The sequence below is a fragment of the Polistes fuscatus genome, unplaced genomic scaffold (assembly GCF_010416935.1).
Source record: "Polistes fuscatus isolate 324 unplaced genomic scaffold, CU_Pfus_HIC Scaffold18, whole genome shotgun sequence".
NCBI lineage: Eukaryota > Metazoa > Arthropoda > Insecta > Hymenoptera > Vespidae > Polistes > Polistes fuscatus.
In genome coordinates, this window is record NW_025113086.1 from 3,986,960 (window position 1) to 4,005,565 (window position 18,606).

An 18,606-nucleotide genomic window follows, 5' to 3' on the forward strand; every position below is an offset into this window, starting at 1 on the left:
CTTTAAGACCCTCAATTTGAGAAAATTCTTAATAATTTTTTTTTACACTGATTCTTACATATAAAATCACTCCCCACCCGGTTGTACCATTCATTAGGAAGCACCCTATAAGTACATATAGTACATTTATGCGTATGTACATATATATGCGTCGTCGCGTTTTTTTTTAACAATTTTGGAAGAGAAATTCATCAAAGTAGACTCGTCGTCTTCGCTAGAGAACATTTTTTGACAAATATATATATATATATATATATATATATATATATATATGTATATTATGTTGTACTGCGATACTTATGTTCCTCCAATTTTAACATCTTTTAACGTCATCTTTTTATGTCATACTTTTTACTTTTCTTTTTCTCACGATCGAAAATTTTTGTTACTTATCTTTTTTCTCTTATCTTTGTTCATGCTCATAGGCGTCGATAGTAGACGGCGAATTAAGGCGTCGAGAGGTCGACGGAAGCTTCGTTGTTATCCTTTTAAATATGTATTATTTTGTATATTTTCTTGATTCATGTCTTTCTCTTTGTCTTTCTCTTTCTCTTTTACACGAAAAACACAAGTAACTTGTGATTATTTACTTAATTACTTTACTTGCACTTATGCACGAAGCTCATTACGTCTTTTTTTTCTTCTTATTACATTTGACAATTTACTTATACTCCTTCGAGAAATGTTAATACCATTGGCTATGTAACGTGCACGCCATTCGTAACACACGTGCTGTACGTACATATGCGTGTATATGCAATGTCTGCTGTTTTCAGTGTTATCATCTCACAATCGGTCCAACAAATTTAACACGAACAATATCGATTACTTTACAAAGAGTCTTATTAAATCTGCGCTGGAACGTCGAAAGAACCATGAGAACTTTTACTTATGGATAGTGTTTTTCTTATTATCTTTCTTATATTAATTTTATAAAGAACTCTATTCGGGATAACTTGATAATATATATGTATGTATGTATATGTGTATTGTGTTGTATGCGCGCGTGTATACATACATATGTATATATTATGTATATTTACGTGCGTGAGTGTGTGTATATATATATGTATATACACTTGCGAAATATGTAGGTATTTTTATATTGCGAATTGTTTTCTTTTTCTTTTTTTTTTCTTTTGTAATACGTTTCTCCTAGACTTCAAGAGAATTTCTTCTTATTCATTCGAAAAATTATTATTCAAATGTGTTTTACATCTAAATAAAGAAGTAAAAGTATATATATATGCATGTATATATACAAGACACTACACTGCATGAGAACATATTGTTAATTCTAAATCTTTGGTGGTATTCATTGTTATTTAGTTTAATCATAGATCGTTTAATATCTGCTAATTGTAAGTTTTGTTTTCTTAATTCCTATCTCTTTCTGCCCATCTATCTGCTGTTCGTTTTCTTCTCTCTCTCTCTCTCTCTCGCTCTTCTTCTGTGTGTGTGTTCATTTGTCACGTAATTTTCTCTCTTTTCTCTCACTTTCACATATTGTTGTTTCGTCTTACTGTTTCTTTCTCGTGCGATATATTCCTGCAAAGAAAGTTATTGAATCAGTATATCGTAATAAAGTACAAATGTATAATGTAGATCTACGTAGCACTTGTGCAAATCATTACGAGCACTGTCTATAATATTATAAATTGAACATCTCTTAAGTCTGTCTACGATAAAGTCTAATATACGATGGGTGTTACCTCGATTAAATATTCTTTCAACTAATTTAATCCTTCCTGTCTCCGTTCTCGGGTTCCTTGAGTGTGTGCCATTGAGCTATTGGACGCCTTGGAGATGCCAGCATGTCCGACCAATGTCTCAATTCAGTTCCACTCGCGTTGTATCCCAATACAACCTTGCCAATTGGTTCCGAAGTACCAATGCGATCATAGTCTACCACTGTCACGACCAATTGCACTTTCTGTAAAATACACGAACATATGATATGATGTATTTCTCTGACTTTCTCTACAAGTAAATCCTATATTTCTTACTTGGATCTGCTCGAATGGGACTTCAAAGGTGAACGATTCGTTGTAATAGGGATTAAGAGTGCACTTCTTAATAGACGTCTTTTTTTTCTTAAGCCTTTTACCATTTTGCATGAGTGCAATTTTGACGTAAGGGTCCGAGAGACCACCGACGTCCATCTTTTTTAGATTCTTAGCTTCGAGGATGACCACCGTGAGTTTACCAGCCGTTGGCACATATCTCAGGGAGAAACAAATATCGCCCAATTTGTTATCCTGCAATAAATAATTTGTTTTTTTTTAACCAGTACGACCCTGATCTCTCGTTTCTCTCGTTTCTCTCGTTTCTCTTGCGTTGTGATTTTCGATTAATGTTGATTTTCGTCTGACCCACCTGACCACCTTCTCCTTCGACGCTTTGCAATTCTCGCCACTCCTCGATGGTCTGTGCGAGATCGACCTGACACAATGGTACCTTCACCTCACCGATTTGATCGTGCTTTGAAAATCTGTCAAAGTCAAAAATCGCGAATACTAGAGTTTTATTCATGGCCTCCGCGTAGGGTACATTCTGTAACGATATAAATATAAGACAAATAGAAAATCATCGTTGAAGGTGTGATACTAAATGAATCGAATTCAAATGAGTCAGACCTTAAAGACGAACGTTTCCTCGAAGACAGGGCTCAGCGTCTTTCTGTGGACCTTTGTCTCGAATTTCTTTTTCTTATCGGGCAACAAGTATACCTTTACGTAAGGATCAGAAGTGCCACCCATGTCTAAAGCTGGCAATTCTTCGGCCTGTATCACCGTCACTGCCAAACTATTTGAATTGAAGTCATACTCGAGCTGAAAATTCAATACTTGGAAGTCGTCTACGATGAATTATATGAATATATTGATATATATTCTTTAACAATTTGGTGTTTTGCTAAAAGAACGTTTTCCTATCTTCGATTCTATTTCCTTCTTTTACCTTGTATTGAAGCTTTCCGAGCTTGACTTCGCTCTGTTTGCTTTCAGCTTCGTCTGGCTCTTCCGCGTTATCCGTGAGTTCTTCCATATCAGGCTGTACCTAAGGACATCGAAATGGATTCCACGTGTGTAGAATTTTATTTCTAAAATCTACTAATAAACACGGTACACCGAGTACGTACCTTATCCTTATACGTGCTTCCAAGTAGCTGAACTGATTTTAAATCTACCGCTCCTTTTAGGCCCTTCTTACCATCCTTGGAACGTCTTTTGCGACAACATCTTCTTATACAGCAGAAACAAATTCCGAGGACGACTACGCCGACAGCTGAGTAACGAATACGCCATTAAAAAGGAATCATTCGATTTTATCAGTGTTGCTTCAGGGATACGTGCATATATAAGAATGGGGGATGGTCCACGAAAGGAGCGAAGAAAAGGAATGGCGAATGGATGCATGAAATGGATGCACGTCCATATGCATGTCCATATGCACCGTACATATGCAGATACATTTGTTTTCGTCTTTTTATACAATACTTTTACTCGCAAAAGCTCACGTCGAACTATTATATATGTCATTTTCATCAAAACTTCGTCATCGAGACTTTTTTTTCTTTTTTTTGATCATGAAAAAATACAATGCGCTTTTCATATTCTATAGAAGCAATAGAAATTCAATAGGAATTTGAAATTCGTGCCTACCTATTAAAATCGCGACTAAACCCCACGTTGGTATTCCCATTTCTTCGGCCAGATCTTTCGATAGCGTTCCGAGTTGATCCTTCAGATTTTTCATTGTACTTTCCGTAGTGACTTCCGACTCGGTCTCTGAAAAATATACAAAAACGAAAACAAATGTGTTAATAATATAATGTGTTCAAATAATCCAAATAATAGAATTGGATGTATTTTTAAGGAACTCACCGCTTCTTGCTGCCTCCTCGGTACTGGTCATGGCCTTCAACGTCAATTGGGGAAGGTTCGACGTCTCCTCTTGCGTTTCGACATTTCCCGAAGTAGTTGTTGCGAGTGCCAGTTCCGATGGCGCTTCCCTCTTAAAAGGTGGCATTATTCTGCACGATTTCAAAGCGTCCATTAACACACAAGTGCCATTTGGTTTTATCGCCTACGGGTATATCGTACGACTTATATTTTTTCAACGGAGAAACTTTTCAAACGAGAGACAAGAGAATACACATGTTCTCAAATGTTCTCCAAATGAAATCGATCAAAGAGTTTAAGAGTGATTGCTCAAATATTCGATAAAAAGTGTCGACACACGACACTCGAGCACAACAGGGAGTACTTATTGTGACGAATAAGTTTTCCCATTTAGTTAATAGCTCCAACTGTTTTTTCTTCTTCCGAATCTTCTTTCCCCTAATCCAGCAGGACATTATCCAAGATAAGATTAAATCAAAGCTAATGTTGCAATGTTTTTTCTGTTAAGCCTTCGTACGTGCTTCAGGCAATAGCAGCATCTTACGTGTGCCATGTAACACGTATGTAAAATCGATAGAGATGCCTTTCAACAGGATTATTTAACCGCCTTGTAAATTTGTTCATAACGCTCTGAACCGCCACGGACGATAGCAAAGGTTATCCTATACACGTTCGTGCTTCTTTTCTACTACCTACTACCTACCTACCCTTAATATCTATAAAATATTAATTGTAAGTATTGAGTTTATATATAGAACATTTCTAACACCAACATTCTCTTTTCAAAGCATCCCTAAGCCAATCATTATGCCAATCATTATGCCAATCATTATGCATATCAAGTGCATTTTCATAACACTTTGAAATTTCTCATTTTTCAATTGAAAATATTTGTCTACACTTTGTAAATATCAATTTTCTGATCGATCTGGTTTCAAATAAAAACCTACGATGATATTCGAATCAGATTCGTGTGAACTAACCCCAGAGTCCATCCCAGTATTATGTACATTTATGTTCGTAGGTATGTATGTGCCTACGTTTGTATTCGTCATGAGTATACATACTTGGAGGAAGGTAAATCGATACCAAGCGGATAGTTATAGACTCGGGCGGTCCAGTAATATTATCACCGTACATTATTACTAAATGTATTCAAAGGCTTTTTGCAAGTAGCTGAATTAACGGTGAACTCGCATTTCATTTGAAAATTCGACGAGGAAAGGAGTTACGATAACTCTTATTAAGCAAAAATCATTAAGAAAGATATTAATTGGTTAATCAGTTAAAAGTTTACCAATTGAATTATACAGAAAAGAACGTTCATGTTATCGTCCAATAGTTATTATGCGAGCAAACCGTGTAAAACTAATTGCAAACACTGTCATTTAAATCATGTTGCCTGCCCAATTGAAAAATTATAATGATATGATAGTTGCAAAGAAAAGATTTGACATTCTATTTATCTTCTCGTTCACCAAACGAAACCAACGATCAGCCCTCTATCTTCTCCCTCTAGAAGATAATGATTATTCCTTAATATTATCGTAGTCTTATCCAAATCCTTTTCTCAAGGACGTGTCTCCGCCACGATCTTTACGATCCAACGCCCTTCCAATATGAATGAATATTCCACCCTCTCCCTCTCCCTTTCCCTCTCCCTCTTCTTTTAAAGAAGCGTTCAGAGAAGATCTTTAATAAGATCTTAAGATCTACATAACTTATATCAAAAATACGCGTCTTATACTCTCTTTTTAATTCGATTATAAAATAAAATACATTGGATATATTGCACGAAATAATCGAACGACGCGCGGGAGTAACATTCATGGAAGCCTTTCAAAATTTAAGACGCGACTTGGAAAGGAATACAGAAAATTAGACAAGAAAATAAAGAAAGATAAGAGAAAGGAGTGATTCTAAGTGTTCCGAGATAGACAGAGAGAGATAATTGATCGAACTTTGCGTATGTAAAGCGAATAGAAATCGGTTCTCGAATTTAGGTCGAAAAATCACGGTAAGCTGGGAGTAAGGAGAAGAGAAAGAGAGGGAGGGAAAGAGAGATATCGATTCCAGGGAGCGCGGCGTATCACCATTTCGATAGCCGCTTGCTTATACGAATAACCGATATACAAAAAAATATAATATATATATATATACACATAGATATATTTATTTATTGATTTATTTAAAGAACTCAAGACTTAAATAAAGATAAAGAGAGATAAGGAAATAAATGTACTCACAAAATTGAATATTCCTTATTTAACACGTAAGTTTTTGTCGAATGCGTTGTCCGCCAAGCCAAAAATTAAGCACGTCGTTGTTTCGTCGTCCGATGGAAGAACAGACAATGTTAAAAAGAAGTGAACGTAGCGGATCGATTGTATTCTCTCTCCTTGTAGATCGAGAAAAAAGGACAAAACTATAGATTATAGTGATGCTGGAGGAAATTGATAACTCGCACAATTATCGTTCCACGATTAGAGACACATCCTTCTCGTCCACCTCGTCTTTGTCGTCGAACGCCCTTGCGACATTAACGACGATGGTAGAACGGTGGAAAATCTATCCGTAACACGGCTCTTCTACAGAGGAGGTAGGACTCGAGTGCGCCTGACCGATGGCAAATGCGAACATGGCCGACCCCCGTACAACGAAATCGATAAAACACGTTACGTTTTCTGCGTTTTGCGCGATGCCGAAAGAGGAGAGAGAGAGAGAGAGAGAGAAAAGAAAAGAAACGTCGAGAGAGGGATGATAACGCAACACCCCTGCGCTTGCGAAATAGGAGAGACGGTATGCGCCGCCGTCGTTGGATATTTCTCCAAGTAAGCCGAAGGCTCTCTTCTAATGTCACCTCTTCTAACAATTTTCTTTCTACCAATTTTATTCTTTACGATTCTTTACGATTCTTTACGATTCTTTACGATTTTATACACATTTTCAATTTCTATTCCTTCTAAACTTCTTATATTTATTTCCTTCTAAATATCTGCCTATATATGTGTGCATATATTTACGTATCTATACTTCCTACATATCTTCAATTGATTTTTATAGTTCCTTTTATTGCGCGATAGTCACCAGAACTATCTTAAAATAGATTCACTAGCCATAGACTTTCCCTAGTCAGGGTAGATGTCAGGATGTCTTTGAAGAAGATGGTCATAAAGATTCGGTGAAAACTGTTGGCGGTGTCTTCAAAGGAATTCTTGAGTTATTGTGAATTAATTAAACAATCGTCATGGTATAATATCCTATATAAGTCTCTAATCAATAAGACAAATCTAAGAATACCGTGGAATTCCAATCGTTTTCCTTATTCAATTATTATAACAGACAATAGTAAGTAGAATACTAATATTCTGTTCAGTTAAAAGACTTCAACTAGTAAAATACTTGTAAAATTTCATATATAAACGTTTCTTCTTAAATAATTTTAGATAAGTATGCGGCTCTACATTTTGAATTCCAACCAAAGATCGTTACAAACCAAAGAAGACTCCGTCGGTTACAGCATAGGATCAATGGATATAAATTTTATTTTCATGGGGCTAACGATATGAAGATTTGTTTCAACTATTCTCTCCTTCGAAGAGATTCATTGTGAAATAATATGCGAATAAAATGGAGCTGCGATTCCAAAAAATAATTAGAGGTAGAAATTGGAAAAGAATATAAAGACAACAATCTCTCTCTTGTATAAGTAAGAAACAAATATTATATTAATCTTGAAAAACATATATTCATAGCATTAATAAACTATTATGATTGGACTGTAAGATGCAATGAATGAATCGAATGCAATCTCTTTTATAGATCGCAACTTAAATATCAACAATTTTCGTCTACTCCCTGATATCTGAAAATACATAAAAGTTATAAAAAACATTATAAAGTAATTAGTCTCTGCATATTAAATGGATAAAAAAGGAACCAAGGAAAGTAATAAGGATATGATATTAATTAAGGATTTAAAAGAAACTAATTACCTTTATAATGTTTATGGTAAGCGTTATTTGACTAGATTATTTAATTCAAACGGTGAGCAAGTAAGCTACCCGAGTGAGCCACTATAGTGGCGCATCGACCTGGAAAAAATATTCGCAAAAGCCACTCTAGTGGCAGGCCGGCTAACAAATGTAACAAATGTTTCACGCAAAAGGGTAATTTGGTGGAACACTTGAGAATTCATACTAAGATAAAACCATTCGAGTGTAAATTATGTGGCAAAACATTTTTTCAATCGAGTCATCTTAAAAATCACGAAGCTTCGCATGTTTCTCTAAGACAACATCAATGTCGATTATATATGTGGTAAACGTTTTAAATTGGCTAATCATTTAAAAAGACATTTCAATCTGCATACGGGAACTAAAACGTATAAGTGCGAGCAATGCAATCAAATGTTTTCCCATACTTTCAGTTCCACGAGACATATGAAGAGGCACAGCGATATTCACATTTAATTGTATTATAGAAAGAAATTATTTATAAAAAAAAAGTATATCGTAATATTATAATATATCATTCTTTATATAAAGTATACATCTAATAAAATATCTTCCGACAACGAACGGATTCGTATATTATTAACTAACACCATATCGGTAATAGTAATGCTCTATCTTTATAATATCGACCGTCAGAAATTGTAGATTCCTATTTTTTTTTTTTAAATATATCGACCGTTGTTAATGGCCGTTTCTAGTTTAATAATATTGACCGTAGGTAACCTTAATAAAAAGTAATACAGACGTATCATTAAAAAGTTGGAATAGAACCACAAAAGCTGAAAAAAATAAATAAGTGCATTTAACTGCTAGCTATTAGCTAATTCAAAATCTATAATTGCTAACTTTTTTAATTAATATATAATAATAGTATATGACATATACTTTAAAAGTATATATAGTATAGTTATATTGTAACATAGAATTTTATATAATTATATTTAATTTTTAATATATAAACATGTGTGTGCCTTCAGAAATGCATTTAAATTTATTTATATTTTAAAATGAAGCAATTTAAGACACTCAAATAAAAAAGAATCCAAAAGGTTTGATGATAAATCCAACGATGATCACCTGTAACAACAAGAAAACTATATTAATCATACAATCAAGTGATACAATAGCCTGACATATAAGTGGTCCAATTCGCAGATGCACTTTTCAATTGAATCCTTTATTTACTTTTTATCAAATCTCTAATTACCGTTGCAATAAAATTAAATTTAAACGCGTGATTTTATATTTACATAAAATAAATAAAAATAAAGAAATAAGAAAAATAAGAATACTAAGTTACTAAAAAAAATAATATCTATTAATTATTATGAGAGAAATACTTTAAAACTGCATTATATAGAAAAGAAGAATTGCAAATTTAATAAAATACGATCAAAGTGAAAAATTTTAAAGACGAAACAAGAAAAGAGAAATTACTGTAATATTTACCGAACGTTATTAAAGCTTTAAAATTTAATAATACAAAAATTTGAATATTTCTGACTCTAACTAAACACATATGCATCTTTTAGACGATAGAGACACAAATTTGGTGTCCCAAGGAGATGGAATGGTCCATCATCTCCAATTACAACTACAAATTAATGACGAGCAAGAATGTAATATAATAAAATATAAAATATGACTAGAAAGCTATTCTCGAAAAGTTCTAACTTGCTGTTGAACCTTTGAAAATAACTCAATAGTCTATGTAGTTGCCCTCTTCAGCCACAATTAAGTGGGGGCCTCTTCGGCATTAGCCTCTTCTTTCTTCATCCCTGAAAACTGCATTGGACATTTTCAACGTGCAAGAAAGATAAGATATCTCATATCTTTTTTTGCAAATTAATTTTTATTTCTTTATGATTCTAATATGGAATTATGAAAAAATTAATTTATATTTAATGCTCAAGCAATTTAATATTCAAGCTCGTATAACCATGGATGAACTTAGAGTTCATTGCATAATATTACACGAGCACATTTAATCAAACGTCCAAGCAGATAATTTCTCTCGATGACCTAATAACACGTCGCACTTTTAATATCAAATAACAAAATTCAATTGAAATTAAATAATGCAACAAATGTAATGCATTTTCTTGCAATATTTTCATTTCATTCACTTGTTATATTGAACTATATCAAATGTTTTTCATTATAAGAGAAAATTGCTATTGTGCGAAGTGCTAATCACATAATACTTAAAACTAAGTATCAAATTAATCAAAGTATTTGCGAATTTGTTCGAGTCTATCTCGTTCGAGATAGAATCGAAATAGAAATAGATCTTTCAAATTGTTGCAAATCCCTTTGAATCATGATACATAATGAAAATTACAGAAGAGTCACAAAATAAATTTACAAAGCAAGCATATTAGAATAAATAAAAGAAAACATTTTTGTAACAGTTCTGTATAAACCAGGCGGCGAAATTTCCACTCCGGAGTGAAAGTAAGCCTAATGCCTTTCCTGGGTCCTACCTACTTAAAATTAAAGTTTTCACATTCATTCAAAGAAGTATGCTACCTGTCTGCCAATTACCCGTATTTAAAAAGAGCAAATACACATACGTACCCACCCACCCACTCCACGATTCTCTCACATACCACCAGGGTGCAAAAGCCTAAACTAGAGAGCATGCCCCGGGGCACCTCCGACACCCTAGTTCAACCACGTTTTCTAAACTTATATGCTAAAGGGTATACGTACTGATTGCTGTAATCGTCTGCCAAGGCTAGTGATTATTGCATAAAAAACTACAGCAAAAATACAAGTATACACTAGTATATATGCATACTAGTAATATACGAGTATATCAAAGTTTCCACAAATAAATGCGGTAACTCTACTATGCAAAACGATTGTTAAAATAAAAAAAAAAAAAGTTTGTATCGTACACGTGACTCTACAAGTTATTTTTATTCAATAACTTAAAAAAATAATAAGCGCGGTATTACGTGTCGCGAAACGATGTACAATGCACACACCTAAACGCACACACAGGTGCAACGTACACCGTGCAATCACTAGCACAATGACAGCCGCCAATAGGGGAAAAAACTTAAAACTAAACCTATACCAACTGTTTCTCACCCATACGAGTAGCACCTGGGCACACGTATAGATGAGAACGCAGAAAGTATAGGGGGGAGAAACGGGAGATTAGTACATTAGAAGCTGAAAATCCTGATCTAAAAAATATGATTAAAAACACATATATACATAACATATAAATATACATTTTTATAAAAATTCATCTAAGCGACTAAGGACTCTACAATTTTTTTAATAAATAATGACTTTGAATATCTTTTAATATCTTTTAATATATTTCAAAACCTCGGACGACTCCTTTCATTAAGTTGGCTGTTCTAATAAAAGAACTGGGCTTTAAGCCACCACTTAACTGCTAGAATCTATCCGTCGCGAATGAGTTTGTTTTCTTGCTCATTTATTTGTAATATCGAAGTATCGATATATCAAAATTAATCGCGATTAGATAAACTATGTACGAAGCAATGCATGTAAGACATATATTACATGCTTTTCTGGACGAAAACGAGTAAATTAATGCTCGGTTTCACCACTACTAACCATGAACAAAACACGTAATTAAAAAGTAAGTGCATTAATCAATTGCATTATTAATTAAATGAATTTAACCGGTGAGACAAGAAAACCTATCCTGAACTAATATAAAATACACAATACAATATACAATACAATATACAATTTTCATGAGTAATTCCAAAAGAAGAATTACTCATGTGCTCGTCAATAATTTCTTTAAATAATTACAACCAGTAACTCGTGCCGATTAGGACCTTTCATCCTCGGCATGATTGAGCACCGGAGGGACTTTAAATTTTAACTCACGGCATAAGAAGTTCTACGATGGCTCCAAAACACTCCTACTTCGCAGCAAGTATTATAGAATGCGAGTATCGAAGATCCATCGAAGATCCATCGAAGATCCATCGAAGATCCATCGAAGATCCATCGAAGATCCATCGAAGATCCATCGAAGATCCACCGAAGATCCATCGAAGATTCATCGAAGATCCATCGAAGATCCATCGAAGATCCATCGAAGAATTCATTCCACATCTTTGATAAGATAGAAAGTCCGTCGTCATATCTGTAAAATAAAATAGAACAAAACTATAAGTTATTTGCAATATAATCCAAAATCATATAAAATAAAATCGAATAAAATGTAAATAAAAATAGATACTTACAATGCATTCCAATGGGATGAAATTCAATTGCACCATGGCGATGCACCTCGCGTGAATCTAAAAACGCGGTATAAACGAAAATAAGAAACTATAGATGAGTTTCTTATCGCGAAACCGAAATTTTATTATACGTCGAACAACACTGATTCTAATTCGCGTATGATTTTAATTTACTATACGCCCGATCACTGATTCTACACAACTAATTCAAAGACTGCTTTGCACACAGTCAATGCAAGTAGAAAAATCTTCATTGATGCACTGATTCTAATACGCGAACAGTCTGTGCGACTGTTTAAAGATAAAAATACAACTTTACTCGAACAAACTCTAATGCAATTACTGCCTTGGTCGCAGTTAATTTAATATATATATTTCAAAAATTGTTCGCGAACGCGACGGAATTGAAATTAACGAACGAACGTGCTTCTAATCCGTGATTTTAATTACATTTAACGATACAACACTCCCGTATATTGCTTCGCGCACGATGCAATGCACGAACACTTGCAACACTTCACAAACACAATTCACAAACACTGCAATCCAACACTGATATATTCCCATGATGATCTGAAACAGAAATAAAAACAAAATTATAAATATCATTGTTGTAAGTAAAAAAATTATTATAATTATTGAGAAAGTGTTTAAAATAAAAATTGACTTACGTTTATTCTTCATTGATGAATGCACGATGGGTATCCTACCCTTAGGATGACGATGAGCACACGTTTAAACCGAATAAAAGAAACTTACGGAGTTTCTTAACCGAGCAAACGAAACTTTAACATGCGACGATCAACACTGACTTTACTTTCCGATTCTTTTGTATTTTATTTTTACGATGCAACACACGAGTACCTCATTGCCTACGCGCTCGATTGCAATGATGTTCTGAAACAGAAAAAGAAAAAGAACAATTAATGTCATCGTCGTATTAAAAACCATTAAAGTTATCATAGAAACGTTTAATAGGAAAATATACTTACTTTTAGTCTTCATTGATGACTGCAGGATGGGTATCCTACCCTTAGGATGACGATGAATAAAATAAAATTAAATAAAACTCTGAAAAGCTGAAACATACTAAAAAGATTATAGAACAATATATCCTGTGAATCATTCCTGAAGGCATTGCACACTTTTAAAGATATTTTATCATAAAGAATTAATATAAATTCAAGCAATATTAATTGCCTTTATCTCACTACTTGTATAAAATTACATATAAAGTATGTAATATCAGTAAAAATTGTTAATAAAAATCGATAACGTTATATATATATATATAATAGTTTAAACGTCACGTTAGTTAGATCTTAGCTCGTTGAAGGACTAATCAGGAATGAACACGTAACCGCGTCCTTCTTGTCGAACGTTCGGCTGTCTTCGTTTTGTTTTCGGCTGTCTTCGTTTCTTCTGTTCTCACTTCGAGAAATTCCTGGAATATACGTACACATTCGTTATTGCCCGTAGATAGAATATTTTGTTTTCTTATTTTCTCTCTCTCTCTCTCTCTCTCTCTCTCTCTCTCTAATTTTCGTTCTCACTCTTTGTATACATTTCTGTATGGTTTAAAAAAAAGAATAACGCTTACCTCGATGAATATGAAGATAAAAAAGAGTAAACACAATTGTTAGACTGAGTATATGCATTCCTGCTGGACTCTCTCCTAATGCTCGGTACCTAAAAAAGGAAAAAAAAAGATTACATTAGTATAACATAAAGAAAATCAAATATATGAGTGTATGTGTACGAGCTACCTATACTTATGAATATATGCTTGTATGTGTGTGTATGTTACAGGAATCGAATTTAATACGAAATACGATCTTTGAATACATAATTATGAAAAATAATTAATTAGAGCATCATTAGAGATGGTGGAAAGTATCGATACCATGAAAAAAGCTGGAAATTAGAAGAAATATTGTTAAGTAACATTGGTGAGATTTGGCGGGATATCGAGATATATCGATGTTATATTCTCACAAATTTCTTACGAACTTTTTAATATTTCGTTTTGAAAACATTCACGTATGAAAATCTTATGTGTAACTATCGTTTGATATGTAATAGAAAGGTGTAAAATACTTTTCAATTACCTGAATTAAACGAGATGACGCAGTACGCTGGAACATATACAGCTGACAGAAAATGGCGTTTCCTCTACCTTTCCCCTGCGCCCCATCCGATGCCACTGCGTTGCCTCTGCTGCGCATCTGCTGCGCGCGGTAGTATGCGCGGTAGTCAACTTTCAAAAAAAGTAGCGAAATCCGTTGACCAATGGCTACTTGAGATTTTGCATTTTTTCCATCTATTATAGAAAAATATCGAATAGTTAAAAATAGGATATAGGAACATAAAAATTGTCGAAATATATACTTTATTAATCCAAACAATCAAAATTGAACATTATAAGTCGATATCCATAGAAATGATGCCGTAAAACAAGATATATATATCATTGCGTAGAAAAATGCATACCAATGTACATGTAATATTATAGTACATGGTTTCCTTCCAGGGTGAGAATGAAACACTTTCATTGGTGTCTTCCTAAATCTTTCATGATAAAAGTGTTGTTGGATTCTTCTTATCGTAGTGAAAAATCATACGCTCTCTTTTTCAGTACATTGATTGAACACCTATGCAGAAAGAATAAGATCTTTAATACTTTGAATAAATATTATTTAAAAAATTATTGTAACATTGGTTTATTCCCTATACAAGATAATTATGTTTGCTTTTTAAAAGATCCTTTAAACTGCTGCTGCATTCAATTTGCAAAATAATTCCCATTGCATCTATACGAACAAGAAATTCGTTGATACAAGTGTTCAATATTTTCTAGTAAGTCGATTAACAATAATATCTTTCATTACCTGGTACAAGGCTTGGCAATACAATTTGTACAAGAAAAGAATTCTTAATATAATATGATTCCTGTTCGTCTTTTAAATTTGTAATAATCAGGATACATTTCTTCTTCAATTCTTTTGATGTAATATTATAGTACATGGTTTCCTTCCAGTGCGAGAACGGAACACTTTCATTGGTGTCTTCCTAAATCTTTCATGATAAAAGTGTTGTTGGATTCTTCTTATCGTAGTGAAAAATCATACGCTCTCTTTTTCAGTACATTGATTGAACACCTATGCAGAAAGAATAAGATCTTTAATACTTTGAATAAATATTATTTAAAAAATTATTATAACATTGGTTTATTCCCTATACAAGATAATTATGTTTGCTTTTTAAAAGATCCTTTAAACTGCTGCTGCATTCTATTTGCAAAATAATTCCCATGGCATCTCTACGAACAAGAAATTCGTTGATACAAGTGTTCAATATTTTCTAGTAAGTCGATTAACAATAATATCTTTCATTACCTGGTACAAGGCTTGGCAATACAATTTGTACAAGAAAAGAATTCTTAATATAATATGATTCCTGTTCGTCTTTTAAATTTGTAATAATCAGGATACATTTCTTCTTCAATTCTTTTGATGTAATATTATAGTACATGGTTTCCTTCCAGTGTGAGAACGGAACACTTTCATTGGTGTCTTCCTAAATCTTTCATGATAAAAGTGTTGTTGGATTCTTCTTATCGTAGTGAAAAATCATACGCTCTCTTTTTCAGTACATTGATTGAACACCTATGCAGAAAGAATAAGATCTTTAATACTTTGAATAAATATTATTTAAAAAATTATTATAACATTGGTTTATTCCCTATACAAGATAATTATGTTTGCTTTTTAAAAGTTCTTTTAAACTGCTGCTGCATTCTATTTGCAAAATGATTCCCATGGCATCTCTGCGAAGAAGAAATTCGTTGATACAAGTTTTGAATATTTTCTAGTAAGTCGATTGACAGTAAATCTTTCATTACCTGGTAGGAGGCTTGGCGATACAATTTGTACAAGAAAAGAATTCTTGATATAATATGATTCCTGTTCGTCTTTTAAATTTGAATTAATCAGGATACATTTCTTCTTCAATTCTTTTGATGTAATATTATAGTACATGGTTTCCTTCCAGTGTGAGAACGGAACACTTTCATTGGTGTCTTCCTAAATCTTTCATGATAAAAGTGTTGTTGGATTCTTCTTATCGTAGTGAAAAATCATACGCTCTCTTTTTCAGTACATTGATTGAACACCTATGCAGAAAGAATAAGATCTTTAATACTTTGAATAAATATTATTTAAAAAATTATTATAACATTGGTTTATTCCCTATACAAGATAATTATGTTTGCTTTTTAAAAGATCCTTTAAACTGCTGCTGCATTCTATTTGCAAAATGATTCCCATGGCATCTCTACGAAGAAGAACTTCGTTGATACAAGTTTTGAATATTTTCTAGTAAGTCGATTGACAGTAAATCTTTCATTACCTGGTAGGAGGCTTGGCGATACAATTTGTACAAGAAAAGAATTCTTGATATAATATGATTTCTGTTCGTCTTTTAAATTTGTAATAATCAGGATACATTTCTTCTTCAATTCTTTTGATGTAATATTATAGTACATGGTTTCCTTCCAGTGCGAGAACGGAACACTTTCATTGGTGTCTTCCTAAATCTTTCATGATAAAAGTGTTGTTGGATTCTTCTTATCGTAGTGAAAAATCATACGCTCTCTTTTTCAGTACATTGATTGAACACCTATGCAGAAAGAATAAGATCTTTAATACTTTGAATAAATATTATTTAAAAAATTATTATAACATTGGTTTATTCCCTATACAAGATAATTATGTTTGCTTTTTAAAAGATCCTTTAAACTGCTGCTGCATTCTATTTGCAAAATGATTCCCATGGCATCTCTACGAAGAAGAACTTCGTTGATACAAGTTTTGAATATTTTCTAGTAAGTCGATTGACAGTAAATCTTTCATTACCTGGTACAAGGCTTGGCAATACAATTTGTACAAGAAAAGAATTCTTGATATAATATGATTCCTGTTCGTCTTTTAAATTTGAATTAATCAGGATACATTTCTTCTTCAATTCTTTTGATGTAATATTATAGTACATGGTTTCCTTCCAGTGTGAGAACGGAACACTTTCATTGGTGTCTTCCTAAATCTTTCATGATAAAAGTGTTGTTGGATTCTTCTTATCGTAGTGAAAAATCATACGCTCTCTTTTTCAGTACATTGATTGAACACCTATGCAGAAAGAATAAGATCTTTAATACTTTGAATAAATATTATTTAAAAAATTATTATAACATTGGTTTATTCCCTATACAAGATAATTATGTTTGCTTTTTAAAAGATCCTTTAAACTGCTGCTGCATTCTATTTGCAAAATGATTCCCATGGCATCTCTACGAAGAAGAACTTCGTTGATACAAGTTTTGAATATTTTCTAGTAAGTCGATTGACAGTAAATCTTTCATTACCTGGTAGGAGGCTTGGCGATACAATTTGTACAAGAAAAGAATTCTTGATATAATATGATTCCTGATCGTCTTTTAAATTTGTAATAATCAGGATACATTTCTTCTTCAATTCTTTTGATGTAATATTATAGTACATGGTTTCCTTCCAGTGTGAGAACGGAACACTTTCATTGATGTCTTCCTAAATCTTTCATGATAAAAGTGTTGTTGGATTCTTCTTATCGTAGTGAAAAATCATACGCTCTCTTTTTCAGTACATTGATTGAACACCTATGCAGAAAGAATAAGATCTTTATTACTTTGAATAAATATTATTTAAAAAATTATTATAACATTGGTTTATTCCCTATACAAGATAATTATGTTTGCTTTTTAAAAGATCCTTTAAACTGCTGCTGCATTCTATTTGCAAAATGATTCCCATGCATCTCTACGAAGAAGAACTTCGTTGATACAAGTTTTGAATATTTTCTAGTAAGTCGATTGACAGTAAATCTTTCATTACCTGGTAGGAGGCTTGGCGATACAATTTGTACAAGAAAAGAATTCTTGATATAATATGATTCCTGATCGTCTTTTAAATTTGTAATAATCAGGATACATTTCTTCTTCAATTCTTTTGATGTAATATTATAGTACATGGTTTCCTTCCAGTGTGAGAACGGAACACTTTCATTGTGTCTTCCTAAATCTTTCATGATAAAAGTGTTGTTGGATTCTTCTTATCGTAGTGAAAAATCATACGCTCTCTTTTTCAGTACATTGATTGAACACCTATGCAGAAAGAATAAGATCTTTATACTTTGAATAAATATTATTTAAAAAATTATTATAACATTGGTTTATTCCCTATACAAGATAATTATGTTTGCTTTTTAAAAGATCCTTTAAACTGCTGCTGCATTCTATTTGCAAAATGATTCCCATGGCATCTCTACGAAGAAGAACTTCGTTGATACAAGTTTTGAATATTTTCTAGTAAGTCGATTGACAGTAAATCTTTCATTACCTGGTAGGAGGCTTGGCGA

The 18,606-nt window shown here is 32.9% G+C and overlaps 1 protein-coding gene and 1 long non-coding RNA gene across 5 annotated transcripts; one reads left to right on the plus strand and one right to left on the minus strand.

Moving 5' to 3' along the window:
* Positions 1–1,486: 1,486 nt before the first annotated feature.
* Positions 1,487–6,490, minus strand: LOC122515464 (synaptotagmin 1-like). 2 transcript variants are annotated; one of them, XM_043632837.1, is made up of 10 exons: positions 6,149–6,490; positions 3,885–4,033; positions 3,663–3,788; positions 3,140–3,285; positions 2,959–3,051; positions 2,637–2,831; positions 2,377–2,553; positions 2,007–2,258; positions 1,713–1,933; positions 1,487–1,548 (listed from the first exon to the last, which is right to left on the minus strand). In XM_043632837.1, the coding sequence occupies exons 2-9, from the start codon at positions 4,027–4,029 to the stop codon at positions 1,739–1,741; spliced, it is 1,329 nt and encodes a 442-aa protein (XP_043488772.1). In that variant the 5' UTR covers positions 4,030–4,033; positions 6,149–6,490; the 3' UTR covers positions 1,487–1,548; positions 1,713–1,738. The 2 variants fall into 2 exon arrangements, with proteins under 2 accessions (XP_043488772.1, XP_043488771.1); XM_043632836.1 differs by having other exon boundaries at positions 2,959–3,057; positions 6,149–6,489.
* A 30-nt stretch (positions 6,491–6,520) lies between these two features.
* On the plus strand, positions 6,521–7,796 carry LOC122515465. Of its 3 annotated transcripts, none has more exons than XR_006303271.1 (3): positions 6,521–6,733; positions 6,966–7,250; positions 7,349–7,687. It is a non-coding gene; the product is annotated as an uncharacterized LOC122515465 (long non-coding RNA). The 3 variants fall into 3 exon arrangements; XR_006303272.1 differs by lacking the exon at positions 6,521–6,733 and adding an exon at positions 7,725–7,796 and having other exon boundaries at positions 6,740–7,250; positions 7,349–7,611; XR_006303270.1 differs by lacking the exon at positions 6,521–6,733 and having other exon boundaries at positions 6,740–7,250.
* The last annotated feature ends 10,810 nt before the right edge of the window (positions 7,797–18,606 follow it).

Bases quoted from the DNA above. Each gene is read 5' to 3' on its own strand.
- LOC122515464 (XM_043632836.1), bottom strand. From the start codon at position 4,029: ATGCCACCTTTTAAGAGGGAAGCGCCATCGGAACTGGCACTCGCAACA. The intron at 3,286-3,662 runs GTAGGCACGAAT...TTCGTTACTCAG, and splicing joins TTTAGTCGCGATTTTAATAG to CTGTCGGCGTAGTCGTCCTC. The intron at 3,058-3,139 runs GTACGTACTCGG...CGATGTCCTTAG, and splicing joins GAAGCACGTATAAGGATAAG to GTACAGCCTGATATGGAAGA.